The sequence below is a fragment of the Delphinus delphis genome, chromosome 19 (assembly GCF_949987515.2).
Source record: "Delphinus delphis chromosome 19, mDelDel1.2, whole genome shotgun sequence".
In the NCBI taxonomy this organism is placed as follows: Eukaryota; Metazoa; Chordata; class Mammalia; order Artiodactyla; family Delphinidae; genus Delphinus; species Delphinus delphis.
This window is the reverse complement of record NC_082701.1, coordinates 41,847,587-41,866,849: the sequence shown is the minus strand read 5'-3', so window position 1 is coordinate 41,866,849 and position 19,263 is coordinate 41,847,587. Positions and strand designations below refer to the sequence as shown.

At 42.0% G+C, this 19,263-nt stretch overlaps 1 protein-coding gene across 1 annotated transcript; it reads right to left on the bottom strand.

The window, feature by feature from the left end:
- Positions 1-1,048: 1,048 nt before the first annotated feature.
- On the bottom strand, positions 1,049-15,500 carry C19H17orf75 (chromosome 19 C17orf75 homolog). The gene is made up of 10 exons (XM_059996414.1): positions 15,253-15,500; positions 14,304-14,384; positions 11,764-11,889; positions 10,717-10,857; positions 10,414-10,471; positions 8,506-8,625; positions 7,637-7,701; positions 7,349-7,485; positions 6,218-6,321; positions 1,049-3,182 (listed from the first exon to the last, which is right to left on the bottom strand). The coding sequence occupies exons 1-10, from the start codon at positions 15,390-15,392 to the stop codon at positions 2,967-2,969; spliced, it is 1,188 nt and encodes a 395-aa protein (XP_059852397.1). The 5' UTR covers positions 15,393-15,500; the 3' UTR covers positions 1,049-2,966.
- Between the last annotated feature and the right edge of the window lie 3,763 nt (positions 15,501-19,263).

The following is a 19,263-nucleotide window of genomic DNA, read 5'->3' as shown; positions in this document are numbered from 1 at the left end:
ACCATTAAGTAATGGGAAGATTCTTTCTTCCCATTACTTAATGTTTACCGATAATGAGGTAATTATGAAGACCATTTACTGGGTACCTACTACGAGCCAGGGCACTGGGCGAGAGGCACTTTCAATCTTACTCTCATTTAATTGCACAGCTACTTGGTGTGAAGTGGGTATAAATACACCCGTATTGACACATGAGGGGAAGGCTTAGAGAAGTTCAGTAACTTGCTAGTAGGATCACACCCAAGACGGCCTGGTTCCAAAGTTCGTGTTCTTAGCCTTCGGGTGTTTGTATAGAACTTTAAGGACACTAAGTTTGTAGAAGCATCAGGGTGTTTGTTTAAAGAGCCAGTCTCATTGCCCTGGGCCTAGGGCCATCGGTCACAGCCGTGAGCCTTGGAACATTAACTCGGTGGTCACTTAACAGGATCTCCGTTTTGTCAGCCCTCCCAGAGGTAGGTCACAAGAAAATCAGCAGCTATCACCCCCTATCACCCCCAATTTCCAGAATCTAGCATTTATGCCAGCGCAGAGTGGTATGAAGTCCATGAGGCACATCTAAGAAGTTTAGCAGCTATAGGACTGGAGCTGCCTTCTTACACCTCCAAATGGAAAGACTTCATTGAAGCCAGTGGGGTTTCCATTACTAAGAAGACACATGGTTAGGAAAATGTAGTCCTAGTAACTGAATCTTATTTCTGAGATGCCTGCAGGCTTTTCTGGCATCTGGTATAAGGGATCCTCTGGTAAAGGAGAGGCATTCTGTCATGGTTAATAATGAATGAGAGTGAAAGGAATTGACTTGGGTTATTGAGTTCGAAAGGTAAACTTTACTGGACAATGAATAAAACATTGTGATGGAAATTGCTCCTACACTCTGCCTGATGCCTCCTGCAAGATGCGGAAAGGTGTCTCCCAGCAGGTGATTTGATCTTCTTCAACAAATTCCTTAGCCTAACGAGTATAATTTCCCCCATAAACTTGTTGTGAATTAATAAAAATGTCAGGCTGGAGAATTGAGCTCACTGAATAAAAATGACTGTGCTGGTGAGAAGCTAAGTTGTTTTATTATTATAAATATAATTACAGATAAATTGAGACCATTTTTGATATGTGACAAACATACATTTCCTGTGTATAGCACACAAATAATACATAATGTATTCCACACTTGAACAAATGCTTTTTAAAACTTTAAAAGTTAATATATTAGCTTATTAAAATTTGAATACAGTACATGTTTTTGGTCATGAGCTCTTTGAGTTTCTTCTCATGGCCCACAAGATATTCAACTCCATGTCACTATTTTCCTTGTCTACAGTAGTGATATACAGTTCATCATACACTTTTAAAATAAGACTGTTTTATATATAACTGTGTAATGTGGTGAGCTTACATTACAAAAAGTATATATAAAAGTACATATAAAGAATATGTAATTATGCCTTGACTCTATCCATAAATGACTTGAAGCAGGTAATACATTTGCTTTTAAATGCTATTTACAACATGGACTCTTGAATGATATGTGAATTTGAAAATGAAAAATATGTTTTCCAGACTCAAAATGTTGATGTCTTAACATTGTTTATTTAAAAATTTGATTTCCAAGTGGGCAACACTACATTAGAAAAAGATTCAAGGGCTATGCCGTAAAATCGCTTGTTTTCCATAGTCATTCTGAATTTAATGCTATAAAAAAGATGCTACTTGGATTTTTTTTTCTACGCTGACTATGATCCAAGTTATTAAAGTTTAAAACCATATGAAAGCCTTTATGAGGATCCTGAATTATATTTCTCATTAAAGAAAAGAAATGGCTCAGTGAGTCATGTCTCTAGACTTCAGTATAAGAGAAAGCAGAAGGCCATTGTCAGTCATTTGGAAAGTTAAAACTCAGCACTTAATGTGAATTTAGATGAGTGTAGGAGAGGACTTTTATGGGCTTGTGTTCCTCTGGGCATCCTGAGGGCAGTGAGGACACAAGACTTCTGATCTTCTAAACAAAAATCATTATCAAATGGATTTATTAAAGAGCTAAGCAGAACAAACTGCAGTCATATGTGTGTAGCTACAGTTGGCTTCCATGGGAATTATAAACGGCTCTGAGAACACTTTCAATTGATTCAGAATAAAACAATTTAAGGCTTGCAACAAATGTACAAAAAACTAAAAGCAATGATTAACCCTGACATGAAGAATCTCTGTTACATTTGCTTGTACAATTTATGTACTTTGTTTCTTTTTTAACCCTCTGTTTAAAAAATCCAGCATTTTCGTCTGAAAGAAAAAAGAAAATATAGGCTCTTGGCAAATACCTGTGAACAAATGAAGAAAAGTGATGGGGCCACTTCTGCAGTAGCTTTCCATCAGAGATAATGTTTTATCTTGAAGCTAGTACATCTATTTTTAAAGCTCATTTACCTCCCTACACACTCATGATTTATTTGCATATTGACACGAAATCTGGCTTCATCATCCATCATCAATCAGACAAAAAAAGTCTATCAAGCACCCACAGGATGCACAGATCTGTTTTTGAAATGGTGTCGTGGTGTTAATCTGTCCTAAAACTAGGAGTACTTTTTTAAAAAGAAGCTATAGTACGTTGAGAAAGAAGTATTATCATTTTTCTGGGAGGAAAAGTTGCTAAATACTGCAGCAAACTCCTCACAGAAGCCACAAAATCACCTCTGAAGTTTTTTAAGGAACAACTCCCTGAAGTCTAGAATTTATGAGACCAGCAAATGTAAAATTTTCACAACTCTAACACACACCTATCTAGGGCTCAGTGAAGACTTGCATCAGATTTATATGTCTTATTAGGTTTAATCTTAAAAGTACAACATGAAAAAACCTAGAATGTTTCAAATAATCTGAAATAGCAATCCTATGACAGTTATAACAACTGCAATTTCAAACACCAAGGCTTGCATAACTTCACAATATAATCATCTCAAAACATGTGATCAAAAACTTTGGGTAGGAGCTTCTTTCATAAATTCTTCGAGGACAGCTACCACACTTTTGGCTTCGGGCATTTCTTCGTGTTCCGCTTTAACAATCTTCAAAAGGATATCTCCACTACCACAGTTCTTTAGGAACATGTAACATTTAAACAAAGCATAATGATTCATTTCTGCCTGCCGGATAAATCTCTTCAAATTATTTGTGTCTTGTATGGCCTAGAAAAAGATTACCCAGTTAAATGTGTGTTTAGTGAGATAATAATGAAGCCTGAAAAAGATCTCCTATCCAGCTGAGAACTCAACATATGTTACTGAAATGTTTGCTTTTTATTTTTGAATATTTTCATCATTTTTATTGCTAATATGCTTTGCCCTCAGTAGAACAAAATCTTTTATATATATAAAGTAAAAATACTTTACAAATCTCCTAAATAAGGTGACAACATGCCTCCCCACCAAAATTTTGAACCCTTAGGCATGGAACTCCTTTTTTTGTGCTTTCCAACTAAGATATGTCACGAATTACAAGACTGAAGTCCTTGAAATATAAGCAAGCATTCAATCCAATTAACTGGATATGCAATGGTACATATGCAGAAGCCACTGAAAAATACAAATGGAATGCCTTTTGAGGATTCTAGTTCGTGTTTGTTTTTAAAAACTTATTTTAATTATTGTGAATAAGGCTTATGGTACAAAATAGATACAGAATAATGCAAATTTATGGTTAAGACCCGGACTCTACTGACAATTAGGAAACCATAAACAAGACCAAAAGACAACCCTCAGAATGGGAGAACATATTTGCAAATGAAGCAACTGACAAAGGATTAATCTCCAAAATTTACAAGCAGCTCATGCAGCTCAATAACAAAAAAACAAACAACCCAATCCAAAAATGGGCAAAAGACCTAAATAGACATTTCTGCAAAGAAGATATACAGACTGCCAACAAACACATGAAAGAACGCTCAACATCATTAATCATTAGAGAAATGCAAATCAAAACTACAATGAGATATCATCTCACACCAGTCAGAATGGCCATCATCAAAAAACCTACAAACAATAAATGCTGGAGAGGGTATGGAGAAAAGGGAACCCTCATACACTCTTGGTGGGAATGTAAATTGATACAGCCACTATGGAGAACAGTATGGAGGTTCCGTAAAAAACTAAAAATAGAAATACCATATGACCCAGCAATACCACTACTGGGCATATAACCTGAGAAAACCGTAATTCAAAAAGAGTCATGTACCAAAATGTTCATTGCAGCTCTATTTACAATAGCCCGGAGATGGAAACAACCTAAGTGCCCATCATCGGATGAATGGATAAAGAAGATGTGGCACATATATACAATGGAATATTACTCAGCCATAAAAAGAAACGAAACTGAGCTATTTATAATGAGGTGGATAGACCTAGAGTCTGTCATACAGATGAATTAAGTCAGAAAGAAAAAGACAAATATCGTATGCTAACACATACATATGGAATTTAAGAAGAAAAAAAAATGTCATGAAGAACCTAGGGGTAAGACAGGAATAAAGACACAGACCTACTGGAGAACGGACTTGAGGATATGGGGAGGGGGAAGGGTGAGCTGTGACAGGGCAAGAGAGACGCATGGACATATACACACTAACAAACGTAAGGTAGATAGCTAGTGGGAAGCAGCCGCATGGCACAGGGATGTCGGCTCGGCTCGGTGCTTTGTGACTGCCTGGAGGGGTGGGATAGGGAGGGTGGGAGGGAGGGAGACGCAAGAGGGAAGAGATATGGGAACATATGTATAGGTATAACCGATTCACTTTGTTATAAAGCAGAAACTAACACACCATTGTAAAGCAAATTATACCCCAATAAAGATGTTAAAAAAAATAAATAAAACAAATAAAAACACCAATAAATAAATAAATAAATAAAATAAAGATATTGTTTACATATAAAGAATGACAGGTAACATCTTTCATTAGTATTGCCTTTACAATTTATAATGTCGCTATATCACAGTGGATAGATTTGCTCCATTGAAATGTGTCTTTTTGTTTGTTTATTTGCAAATAGTAAACTAACATGAAAAAATGTTCAGCCTGAATAATAATTAAAGACAGATTTGAACAGCTATGGAGTGCCAGTATTAAGTTAATAAAAATAAATAAGATTGATAAAAACCTGTTGTATTAGTTTCTGCATAGAAAACCCACACACATTGCTGGCCATTCTGTAATTTGTTCCTATTTTTCTGAAGTGCAAGCTGGCAATTTGTAAGAGGAACCAAAGCATTCAAACCCTTTGACTTGGTAATCCCACGTTAGGGAATATACCCTAAGGTAATAATCCAAATGAAAAAAATACGATCCAGCAATGCTCCTTCTGCATCTCCCTGAAGAAAACAAAACACCTATTCAAAAAGGTAACTGCACCCTCATGTTCCCTGCGGCATCACCGAAGAACCCAAGTGTCCACTGACGGATGAGCAGACAAAGAAACTGTGGTATATATACCCAGTGGAATACCACTCAGCCATGAAAAAGAATGAGATCCTGCCATCGGTGACAACGCGGATGGACCTCAAGGGCATCATGCTAACTAAAACAAGTCCGACAGAGAAAGACAAATACCACACGATCTCTTCTACATGTGGAATCCAAATATATATAGAGTTAAAAAACAAAAAAACAAAAAAACAAGCTCATAGACTTCAAGAACAGACTGGTAGCCACCAGAGGCAGGAGGTAGGGAGTGGGAGAAATGGGTGAACTGTTTTGGTTTTGGTTGAAATAAACTGAAATTTTTAAATGCAAATAAAAGGACTTCCCTGGTGGTCCAGTGGTTAAGAATCTGTCTTGCAATGCAGGGGACGCTGGTTCGATCCCTGGTCAGGGGACTAAGATCCCACGTGCTGTGGGGCAACTAAGCCCGCGCGCCACAACCAGAGAGCCCACACGCCGCAATGAAGAGCCCACGCTCTGCAACTAAGACCCGACACAACCAAAAAATAAAAATAAATAAATAAATAAAGCAAATAAAAACAGTGATATACCATCGTCACCCTGTCAGATTAGCAAAGATGAAAAGTTTAGGTACCCAGTCGTCACTGGGTACGGGAAAACTGGCACTGAGGATTCTAGTTTTGAGAATGACATCATAGCTATAAAGCAGATTTGTTACTCAGTCACCGGTACTAATTACAGTTCAGACAAAGACTATGCGTGGCACTCGGCACACAGCCAATTAGTTACCTTTAGTTTAAAGTTCTCCAGGACTTGTCGAAAAAGAAAAGGGTTACCTCCTTCAGCACCATTCAAAAAAGCCTGCATCCAATCCTCACAAAACCGATTGCTTCCTATAAAATATTTTAGAAAAATAAATAAAAGTGAAATCACAAGACATTTATTCTTCCTTTCTTTTTATTTATTTTCTTTCTTTCGCGGTACACAGGCCTTTCACTGTTGTGGCCTCTCCCACTGCGGAGCACAGGCTCCGGATGCGCAGGCTCAGCGGCCATGGCTCACGGGCCCAGCCACTTCGCGGCATGTGGGATCTTCCCAGACCGGGGCACGAACCCGTGTCCCCTACATCGGCAGGCAGACTCTCAACCACTGCGCCACCAGGGAAGCCCTATTTTCTTTTTTTAAATTGAGGTGTAATTGACATATTAGTTTCAGGTGCACAACATAATGATTCAATATTTGTATACATCAAGATATTCTTTCCTCCTTTATAAAAACTCTTATAATGAATTATTTAAGACTTCTATAATGGTCTAAAAAAACTTAACTCACCACCTGGTTAAGAAATACCAAAATGGTTGAAGTTCCCGTGTGCCTCTTCCCAATCGCATCCCCTTCCTTTCCCATCAGAAAGAATTATCATGCCCATGTCTTTCTATAAACTTTTGCCACATACTTTATCTATAAGCCCTATATAGTATTATTTTGCATATGTTAAAACTGTATTTTTCTTTAATGGCTCTTGCATTATATAATACATTTGTGTGCTATACTGAGACATATAGCTCTAGTTCACTCATTGTCACGGCTATATAGTATTCCATTGTATGAATAGAGCAGTTTATCAATTCTCCTGTTGACAGACACTTAAGTTGCTTTCAGTTCTTTGCTATTTCAAACAGTGCCCTTATGAACATCTTGTATTTGTCTCCTTGTGTACATGTACAAGAGTTCTCTATATACCTAGGAGAAGAATTGCTAGGCATGACATGATTTCCACGTTTCTAGAACTGCTATTGTTTTTGGTGATTTGGGGATAAACATGTAAAACTGCACAAGACAGGAAGGATAAGTTTGCATCATTTGTTCTCAGCGCAAAAAAGGAGATTCACAAGCCTGCTCCCGGGGTTGTTGGCTCACCTGCATTGTGGAACTGAGGCTGGGAGCTACTACAATCGATGATCACAGACTTATGCTGCTCCTCCGTCATGGCCATGCACAAAGACGTCATGGTGCCTTCGTGAATAAGGCCTTGGAGACTGGCCACACTCAGAAACCTGCCACACACACAATCCTTTTGCACAAACTATATTATAGGATGGGAGGGAGGAAGCAAATTCATTCTGCATTGGGAGTGGGGGTGGGTGTTAAAAACATAAACATCAGGCTTGCTGTGGAAAAGGTTCTCTTTGCAAAACTGTTCTTTACCTGTGAATGTCTCTCTTTGTTTTTTCATCTGATTCTTTAACCTCAACAGGAGTATAACTCAGAGCCTATGAGAGAAAAATAAAGCCTAACTGATACATGTATTCCAGTTTTCCTTGTTGCGCAGCCACTTGTGACTAAACATCACCTCCCCCAATAACCACCACGCTAGACGATGCTTGCTCGGCACTGTCCGGGAGCGCTCCAGAGCCTTGTTCAGCTGTTGCTGTTCAGATCACTAATCCTTGTTCAGATCACTAATGGTCTGAAATCTGGCTTCACCACCTGGGCTTGTGGGGCCATCCAGCCTCAGCTGCATCTACCTACCACATATTTACATGAAAAACCTGGCCATTTACTCGAGCCTACCCCATTGTCTAGATATTTTAGTGAATTTTTCATTTTTTATTTGGACATTTTTATATAGGTAAAATCCCTTTTGATTTCCATTTTCCTTCTCAAATTATTTTGGAAATTACACCTCTTCCAGATCACTTCAAAGGGTAATTATTTTAGGGAGTTCCCTGCTGGTCTAGTGGTTAGGATTCGGGGCTTTCACTGCCGTGGCCCAGGTTCAATCCCTGGTCGGGGAACCAAGATCGCATAAGCTGTGCAGCGCGGCCAAAAAAAAAAGGTAATTATTTTAAAACGTTTTATCTTATTAGAAGACTCAGTATTTGCAATTCTACCTTAGTAGTGTAACTTTCTAGATCTGAATAAATAGAGTGTGGTCTATCCTAATGCAGGCATTGTCTGAATGAATATTCGGGGGGAAGGTAATGTTCAGAGAAAATAAGTATGTCTTTAAATAATCCAAACTTGGCCAAAGTGATTCTCAATTAAGGAAATGCTTTTGTTTGGGCAATACTTACAGCATGTAGCAGAAAGGTAAGCTGCTCCTGAAAGAGATGAACCACCCTTTGGATTGGGCATACAACATCCTCAAACCAGCTGCTCAGGTAGGACTGTACGTGGTTCTCCCCACCCCTTTCCTAGATCAAGAGAGAATGTCATTTGCTTTGATATCAGCCTTCACCTTGGACTTAACATTTTCTTCATGATACTCTTGACAGTGAAAAGAACTGGGGACAGACACCTTCTTTTAAGCTAACACCACAAATTTTAAAAAAGGAATTGTGATATAACTTTGCTGGGCTTGTTGGGCAGAGTGGGGATTAATTCAGTACTGCATTTCTTAAAAACACACTAAGAAATGCGTTATATAAAATGAAGAGACTGAATTAATAGGGTTCCATGCTATTTCTTCACTGAAAGGAGTTGGGGCATTTACATGTCAATCTCCTCCCACTGTACTGTGAACTCTTGGAGATACTCTCTTAATAATCCTCATCTCCCCAGCACCTGGCACAGCGTCTGAAATGTCCATGGATGAGCTTATAAAGTGCCTGTTGAATGAAAGAATGCAGATAGTTCGTTCACACTCGAAATGCGAACAGGGAAGAATACAAGTCATCGCATCAAAACACTCAAGCCCACTCCGGGTGTCAGACACGCTGCCAGGAGCTCATTTGGCTTCCTTGGCTGTGCTGCTCCCTGGGGCTGGAGGGAGAGCTCCAGCCTGGGAGAGCAGCTCCCCCTAGACTCGTAACCCCGGCTCACTCCTGTGCTATCCTTTCCCCTCCTGCAGTGTCTTGTAAGCACATGCACAAGTGAAAGAAAGGAATTATTACCACGTGTAATGGGGAGTAAATTTTAAGAGTTATGACTTTACTGCCACCAACCAAACACATAGTTTTTAAAAGGTATGGATAAAGGAATTGATACGGAGGTATCTAATTCATAAAAGATCGATTAATGAAAACTGGGATGTTTCTAAAAATCTTTGAGGTTGAGTTCAAGGACAGTCATCCCATTGCATAGCATGTCTTTGGTGCCAGAGGCTTTGTGGGCCGTTAGTTCTGACCAGAATATAAATCTTATGTGTCTAGAAATTGGGAAAAGAACGTCATCTTCCTCGCTTGGCATGTTACTATATACCTTTGAATTTAATTGAATTTTTCATAGATGCAAAACTTCAGAAGCAGTCTTGTGAAACATACAGCACTTATACGACTATGTTCCCTGCTTCCCTTAACAAGCACCTTTCTTTTTTTTCCTTCTTTTTTTAAAACAAATCCATTTAAAATTAATTTATGTATTTTTGGCTGCGTTGGGTCTTCATTGCTGCACGCGGGCTTTCTCTAGTTGTGTGGAGTGGGGGCTACTCTTCATTGTGGTGCGCGGGCTTCTCATTGCGGTGGCTTCTCTTGTTGTGGAGCACGGGTTCTAGACACGCGGGCTCAGTAGTTGCGGTGCACGGGCTCTAGAGCGCAGGTTCAGTACTTGTGGCACACGGGCTTAGGTGCTCCGCGGCATGTGGGATCTTCCCGGACCAGGGCTCGAACCCGTGTCCCCTGCATTGGCAGGCGGATTCTTAACCACTGCACCACCAGGGAAGCCCCCAAGCACCTTTCTTTTAGCCCGCAAAGTAGCACATTTTCAGAATTTCTACGTGTTCGTGTCCACTTGGATGATTTGACAAGTATAGCAGTCGCATAATGTTAATCATCTCAGTCTTTAAAAATATTAACGCAGGGACTTCCCTGGTGGTCCAGCGGTTAAGACTGCACGCTCCCAATGCAGGGGGCCCAGGTTCAACCCCTGGTCAGGGAACTAGATCCCGCGTGCTGCAACTAAGACCCGGCACAACCAAATAAATAATAAATATTAAAAAAAAAGGAATGAAACTCTTTTAAAAAAGATTAATGCAATCATCTTACCTCACAGTTCATGTTATTTTTCAGCCCTTGAATATACTTGTCCAATTCAAGCCTGAAAGTATGTTCTTAAGGAAGCAATAAAGGATGAATCAAGAAAGGGTTTTATTTCTCAATAGGTAATATAAAAATCTCTCAAATAACTGTCAATTAAAACAAGCCAAGACAAACTGGTCGTACGGAGGTCTGAAATTGGAGTTAATGCATAAGAGGTAGAAAACCTTTGCGGACGTTGCTAGTAATAATCCTCTACTTGCCTGCCAACACTTTCCTTCCTGATACCCTCAAAGACCAAAAAAAGGATATAGCTCAAGTCCTTTTTCAGACCCTCCTAAAAAGCAGACCACATACTCTGAACAGTTATGTTCAGAGTCTGTTGTTGTTTGGGAAAGCAGTTTTTCTTGTTGGAAAAGGCAGTAATAACAACCAACTCGGTAACCTGGCGTTCTAGAACAGAAAGAAAAAGGTTAAATGTGTTATTTTGATAACTCATGCATGTAGTTCTGTAGACTCCCCTGAGCCCTGGTCATCCTTGTCTGGCAATACCATTAGATTGCTCAGTAGGTCAGAGCTTCCCAGACTTCTTGGTTTACTTGTAACAACAGAGGAAAATGAACGTATACCATAATGGGCTTTAGCTAAAGCAGCACCTAACAAACATGGAATTTCTTTGAATTCTCCTGTCTTATGTGAAAAATTCATGCAAATTTCACTCTTGTTCATAGTTTTTCCATGTTCACATAAATATAATCATCTTTTCTCCCTCCCCTAAACCTTCATGAATCACTGAAGCTCCAGGCAGATGTGAAGTGTTTATCCGATGGCCTTATCTTTGGTATGTGGCCTCATACTCCTGAGAGGACTTGATGCCAATATCATGGTCTGAAGTGAACTACAATCAAGGGGTGTAGTAGAAAGATGGCTGGAATTCGACTGAGGACACCTATATTTAAGCCTGAATCCCATCAATGTGACCAGCCTTGGGACCTCAACTTCTCTGAGTTTATTACTTCATCTGAAAATGGAAGTAAGAGTATCTGCTTTATCACCCCTTTGCAAGGAGAATGGCATTGAAGTTTGTGAAAGCCCTTTACCACTGTAAAGTATACAGTTATAGTTTTGGTAATGAGCTCTTCTCTTCCAAGTACAAGACTAAATATGTACACCGAGGAGGCAGAGTCTCTGCCGTTCAGTTAATTCCATTCCACAAAAATGTGAGGCCCAGTGCTCAGCTGCCAGGGAACAAAGATGAACTTTGCAGGTCTAGTAGGTACTGATCTTTTGGAGTTTCTCACCACTTCTCATATTTAGCTCAGAAATAAAATCTCAGGATACAGCACATTTTATACTTACCTCAGCTCCACAGATGCAACATTACCCAGCCCTTCAAAGACTGCTCCCTTAGAAAGACGCTTAGCAATGAAACTGCACAGCTCTGGCTCCAATTCAGATGGTAGATTAGTATCCGCCAAGGAGAGGCTTGACAAATGAAAGACACACGTTCCTTACCAGTGGACTCTGCATTTACACCCCGCAAGTCAGATAGGACATCGCTAAAAGCCCTCACTAAGGACTCGGCAAAGCTTTCTATCTGACTCCTGTTGGTGAGGCTTCTAGGAATGTATATCACCAAGTATGATCTACCTCATCCATTTAAAATAGTTCTCTTTCCAGCTCATTCTCTCTAGTATTATGACTCCACTGGGACCTCCAAGCCACTGACCTTATATCTTTTTCACAGCAGCCTCAAGTTTCTCATCCTCATCTTCTTCCTCCTTACCAAGCTTAAATTCCAGTCATTGTAATCACACCCCTGCACACATTCTCATTCAACCCCCCTTTCACCTTCCTGTACCTACTTAGCAAAACTTCAGCCCTGGTTAGTCCAGCTCTCTACCTACTCTGCATCTGCACCTATGCAGCTGAATGTGGTTGGACAAAAACCCATATCCACAGTGTCTAGTCTCATTTTAAATTAATGACCACTAGGAATTTCCTGGTGGTCCAGCGGTTAGGTTGGTGGTTTCACTGCCGTGGGCCCGGGTTCAATCCCTGGTCGGGGAACTAAGATCCTGCAAGCCGTGCAGCACAGCCAAAATACATACATACATACATACATAAATAAATGACCACTAGCCTCCAGTGGGCCCTACTGCTGCCCAGCTATCACATTTCCTGGTTCACTCATTCTCAACTCTTTGAGATCTCTATTTTTCTTTAAATTAATTAATTTTGGCTGCATTGGGTCTTCGTTGCTGAGCGTGGGCTTTCTCTAGTTGTGGCGAGCGGGGGCTACTCTTCGTTGCAGTGCGCGGGCTTCTCATTGCGGTGGCTTCTCTTGTTGCAGAGCACGGGCTCTAGGCACGCGGGCTTCAGTAGTTGTGGCTCGCGGGCTCTAGAGCACAGGCTCAGTAGTTGTGGGACACATGGCTTAGTTGCTTCACGGCATGTGGGATCTTCCCAGACCAGGGCTTGAACCTGTGTCCCCTGCATTGGCAGGCGGATTCTTAACCACTGTGCCACCAGGGAAGTCCCTCGAGATCACTATTTCATGCCTCCTCTTCTTTCCTCAATCCTCCAACTACCTACTACCCATGAATAAACACACCAGCTTAGTGATCATTTATGAGCTAAACATAAACACTTCAGTTTGGTTGAGATTAGAATATAAACAGAAACTATAAATTGAATATGCAGGAAGAAAAGCTTTTCTGTCATCAAACTTCCCAATATAAAATATAAACCCAGTACGCCTCACATCTTTGGTTTCATGTTATGGAAAATTTCAAACATATAAAAAGTAGAGAGAATAGTATAATGAACCCACATGTACCTACCACCCAGTTTTGACAATTATCAGCTTATGGGCAATCTTGTTTTACTTGGTGGCGGGGATAAATTTGGAGATTGGGATTGACTTTTACACACTACTATATATAAAATAGATAACGAAAAAAGACCTAGTATATAGCACAGAGAACTCTACTCAATACTCTGTAATAGCCTATATGGGAAAAGAATCTAAAAAAGAGTGGTTATATGTATACATATAACTGATTCACTTTGCTGTCCACCTGAAACTAACACAACATTGTAAATCAACTATACTGCAATAAAAATTATTTTTAAAAAAATCTTGTTTCACCTGTACTCCCATGTTGTCCATACCTCCCACTTCCCAGACTTATTTTGAAGCAAGTTTCTGGAATCATATTATTTCATCCCTAAATTTCTCATTAGGTATCTCTAAAAATGAGGACTTAAATATATATATATATATATATATATATATCTCCACAGTTCTATTACAGTACCTGAAAAATTCCTTAAATCATCCATCATCCAGTCACTCAGTGAACATAATTTTGTTTTATACTCCACTTTGCATCCAACAAGTGTTGAGGTTCATTCATTCATATATATATATATATATATATATAAGTATATATTAAATATCTACCCTGTGCCAGGTACCACTCAAGGTACTAGGTAGGGAGACATCGATGAACAAAAGAGACAGCAATCGCTGCTATCCTGGAGTTTACACTGTAGCGTGCAGCAGAGGAGCTATGAAAGGGTATTCAATGCGGGGGGGAAAGGAGGATTTTAAATTTCTTGATACTCATATTGAATATTTACTGGAGTTCCAATCAAGAAGCTCAGATTAACTGTGTGGCTAATCACCCTGGGGCTAATCACAAGGGTATTTGGATCTGTCCCAGCCTTGACTAAATGAAGTAATAAAATCAAGATGAGGTTCCTAAGGGAGAGGTGGGCTTGATGGTTTGACTCAGGGAAAGCTGCGTGGAGACAGGGTACCCACTGACATCTGCAGGCCAGAGATGCCCTTAAGAGAAAAGCACATACGCGGGATATGGCCAAGCTGTTTTTACCTGAAATCATCACCAGAGGGAGTTTCTGCATTTGTGCCACTTGGGCTTCCATCATCACTGTCCGCTCGCTGCTGTGCCAATCTGCATGCCGCAAAAGCAAGTCAGCTATCAACTTATGGGTTCTAACTCAAGCGGAGTATGGGGCCCCAGCCCCCGCAAGCAGGATAGGGGCAGTCAACTAAAATGCTGCAAGGTAGAAGTGCTTGAATCCTCCACTGCCTCCATTGACAGGGAAAACCCATAAAACAGCTCTGACAAGAGCTCCCTCTCTCTCCAGGCCACTTAAGGGGTGGAGGAAAGGCTAAATTAAACATCCAGAAGAGTCAAGGAAATTTACTCTTAAAAACAGACTTTACAGGGAATTCCCTGGCGGTCCATTGGTTAGGACTCGTAACTTTCACTGCTGAGGGCCTGGGTTCAATCCCTGGTCGGGGAAATAAGATCCCCCAAGCCACGCACTGCGGCCAAAACAAAAACAAAAACAGACTTCACAGGGCCAGAAGAACCCCAGGAAGTCTGCTGGGGCAGAGGGAAAAGAGGCAACAAGGACAGAGGGTAACTAGAAGGTGGGCGTGGGGGTAGGGATGGCGGGTTGGGGATGGAGGAAAGTGGGGAGACAATGACAGGAAGGACAGGGGATGGGAATTGACATTATTGAGCGTGTGTGGCACTGCGCTAAACAAAAGGCAGGGGCGACAGGAAGGGGCTGGAAGATGTTAAGGACAGAGCGCACAGGCATGGGAGGGCCAGGCACAAAAGTCCAGGATGGGGGCCCGGAAGTACCGCGTAAGGCGAGGAGGGCCCTGAGGGCCAGAGACCTTGGCTGGGAGGGGAGAAGACGGCGTTTGAGAGCCGCCAGGCTGCGGGACCTGGGGTGGGCTGCGGGGCCGGGCGGCGGGGCCGAGCGGTGGGGCCGGGGCGGGGCCACAAGGGCGGTCGGGCGCTGCACCTGCTTCCGCGGTAGCTGTAGAGACAGTAGTAGCTGCTGGGCGGCGGCTCGAGTCTCCGCTCCTCAGCGGAGCCACCCTCCTCGCTGCTCTCTAGCTCCTTTTCATCCCCATCCAGCGATTCCTGCAAGGAAGGGAGCATCGCGGCGGCCACTGAACGGCCCTGTGTCCCCGCCAAACCGCTCCCCCGCTGCCGTACAGTCCTCGGTGGCCCGGCTCCTCCGGCTCCCGGCCCTCGCGTATCTGCGTTCCGCCGGTTTCCCGGGCTCTCAGGCGAGGAAGCTGGACCGCCCCCTGATTTTCCTGTCTTCTCTCACATCATTCAGGTCTCTGCAGAAACGTCACTTCCTCAGAGAGAACTTGACTGCCCTATGCAAAACACATCCCACACGCACCTCTACTGATGTCCCATCAGTCTCTGTCCTGTCCCCTTATATTTACTTCTTCTTCATCGCACTTGCCCCCACCTTATGTATTTGTTTACTATGTCTCTCCCAGTAGAATGTCAGCTTATTCACTGCTATATCCTCTGTCCTAGCCCACGGCCTACGGTGCTCAAGAACTGTTTGCTGAATTCGTTTTAAGATTTTGTAACGCCTAGGCATGTTTTTCTTGCACATTTCACCCTATCACTATATCAAAGATATTAAAGTACACCTATATCCCATGTTAACTTTATATAGAAAAATAATAGCTAACATGTACGGAGCAGTTTCTGTGTGTGAGGACCCTTCTAAGTGCTTTACAAATACTTACTCATTTAATTCTCACAACTCCATGAGGTAAATATTATCCCATTTGACAGATGAGTAAACCAAGGCCAGTATTACTTAACTTGTCCATGGTAAAATAGCTAATAAGTGGCAGAGTGGCATTCAAACCCACTCTGGCTCTAGAACTCTTTTTTTTTTTTTTTTTTTATTCACTTTTGGCTGCCTTTGGTCTTCATTGCTGCCCGCAGGCTTTCTCCAGTTGCGGCGAGTGGTGCACGGGCTTCTCATTGCACTGTCTTCTCTTGTTGCAGAGCGCAGGTTCTCGGCGCGTGGGCTTCAGTAGTTGTGGCTCGTGGGCTCAAGAGCACAGGCTCAGTAGTTGTGGTGCACGGGCTTAGTTGCTCCATGGCATGTGGGATCTTCCCGGACCAGGGATCGAACCCGTGTCCCCTGCATTGGCAGGCGGATTCTTAACTACTGCTCCACCAGGGAAGTCCCTCTAGAACTCTTAATACTGCAAAATTGAATTGAGGATGACTTGTTGACCTAAAATTATTGGACAATTAATCTCAGGGTTGTTTTGTTTTGTTTTTTTTTCACTTCTTTAGATCTTTAATTTCTTACAATATTTTGGTTTTCCAGAATATAGTTCAGAACTTTTGTTAAATTTATTCCTAATTTTTATGCTTTTTGATGCTATTGTAACCAGAATTGTTTTCTTAATTTTATTTTCAGATTGCTTGTTGCTAGTGTATAGAAGTACAATTGGGGCTTCCCTGGTGTCGCAGTGGTTGAGAGTGCGCCTGCCGATACAGGGGACACGGGTTCGTGCCCCGGTCCGGGAAGATCCCACATGCCGCAGAGTGGCTGGGCCCGTGAGCCATGGCCGCTGAGCCTGCGCGTCCGGAGCCTGTGCTCCGCAACGGGAGAGGCCACAACAGTGAGAGGCCCGCGTACCGCAAAAAAAAAAAAAAAAAAAGAAGTACAATTGATTTTTGTATATTGATCTTGTACTGTGAACTTTGTTGAACTCTTATTAGCTCTAGATTTTTAAAAAATGTATTCCGTAGAATTTTCTACAAACAAGTGTATTAGTTTTCCAGGGTTCCCATTAACAAAGTACCACAGACTGAGTGGTTTAAACACACACACAAAATTTTTTTTTTTTTTGGCTGTGCGGCTTGCAGGACTGAACCTTGGGGTCCCAGCAGTGAAAGTGCTGAGTACTAACCACTGCACCCTAAACAACAAAATTTATTGTCCCACAGTTCTAGAGGTTAGAAGTCCAAAGTCAAGGTGAAAACAGGGTTGGTTCCTTCTGAGGGCTATGGGGAAAAGTCTGTTCCAGGTTTTTCTCCTTGATTTATAGTGGTCTCCTTCCTATCTCTTTATAGTGTTTTCTTCTATACCTATCTCAGCAACCAAATTTCCTCTTTTTGTAAGGACACCAGTCACCAGTGTCCACCCCAATGACCTCACCTTAGCATTATTACCTCTGTAAAGACTCTATTTCCAAATAAGGTCACATTATGAGGTACTGGGGGGTAGGATTTCAACACATTACTTTTTCTTTGCGGGCTTTTTCTTTTATTCACATACTCATGCCATCTCTGAATAGAAATGGTTTTACTTGTTCCATTCCAATCTGGATTCCTTTTACTTCCTTTTCTTGCCTAATCACCCTGGCTGGACCTGCAGTACAATGTTGAATAAGAGTGGCAAGAGTGGACATCCTTATATTGTTCCATCACCTTCTTTCTTCATTTTTGTTTTTGGTAGAGCACTGGGCACCATCTAAAATTATCTTATTTTTTATTTTAGTTAGAATGAATAAATGCTTTTCTATATATAACCACTCCCTACTTCAGACCAATTTCATCTCTCATCCAGATTACTGTCACATTCTCTATGACTTGCCTTTCAGCCTCCACCAATCCACTGTTCCCACTGTAGGCAAAACGATTTTTTCTAAAACTCAAATCTAATTCAGCTTCATACTTACTAACTCTGTGACTTTGTGTCAATTACTTCAACTTCCCGCCCCCCCTTTTTTGGCTGCTCCCCCCGCAACTTGTGGGGTCTTAGTTCCCCCATCAGGGGTCGACCCTCGGCAGTGCAAGTGAGGAGTCCTAACCACTGGACCACCAGGGAATTCCCTGCTTCAACTCCCCTAAGCCTCTTTTTCTTCATCTATGTTAACCGCGTGATAACAATGGCACCTCCATCACAGGTTTGTTGAGACAAGTAATGTAAAACTTACCACCTTGTCTGGCGCACGATAAGCGCTCCATGGATATCTACTATTACTTTTTCCTTTTAATAGTAACATCTAATTTACATTACTGGTTATTTCTCTATGCCAAACTCTGTTATAAGTGCAGACAGAGGAAGTTTAAGTGGCTTGCCCAAAGCCATGCAAATAGGCAGGGGCACTGGTGGAAAATGAACCCAAGCACTGGACTCTTAACCAGCTATACTTATTTGCGTTTTTCTCTAACTGCGCTCTTAAAATTCTTCTGTTGCTTCCCAGAGATTTCAGCATAAAATCCAGCTCCTCAGGCTGCTGGAGAATCTCCGGAAGTCGCCTTTGCCAGCCTCCCTAGGATTATCTCTTGCCATCAGCCCCTTCACTACGAGCTCCAACCCTACTATCTCTAGCGTTTTTTCAGGTGCTCAGGCTCAAAGACGTGCACTTTTTGCGCCCTGAGTGAGATACCCTCTCCTCCACCTCGTTTGCTCCCATTGACCCTGCAGGAAACCTTCCTCGATACCCCAATGACCGCCAAGGCCCTGTAAACGGTTCCTCTCCTCTGAGGTTCCGCAGCACCTCGAATTTCCGTCACCGCGGTGGTCACGCTGCGTCGTTTACGCATCCGTCACCGATCTGTGAATTACAAGGCAAAGACTCCGACTTCTTCGACTTAGTAGGCAAACGTCCGACAGTTACTACAGAAAGGAGTAATCCGGGAAATGAAACAAAAGAAAAATTGGGCGCTGTCTCAATTATCCTTTATTTGTAGTTTACCTTGAATTACTCTGGTAACCTATTGAGGTTTTTTTTTTTTTCTCCAATTCGCGCTGTCTCGGCGCACCTACGTATCATCGGCTCTTTTATAAACAAAGTAAACCCGGAGTAATTCGCACGCACGGGAGAACCCGGACCGGACGCACGGACAATATGGCAGCCGGCCCTCCGCTGGCGCGAGTGTCCGCCCACTCAGGGCGTAGGCCTCGTCATGTGAACCTCCCCTGCCTGGCACCGCCCCCGGCCGCAGTGCCTGACGGGAGGCAGAGCAGCGA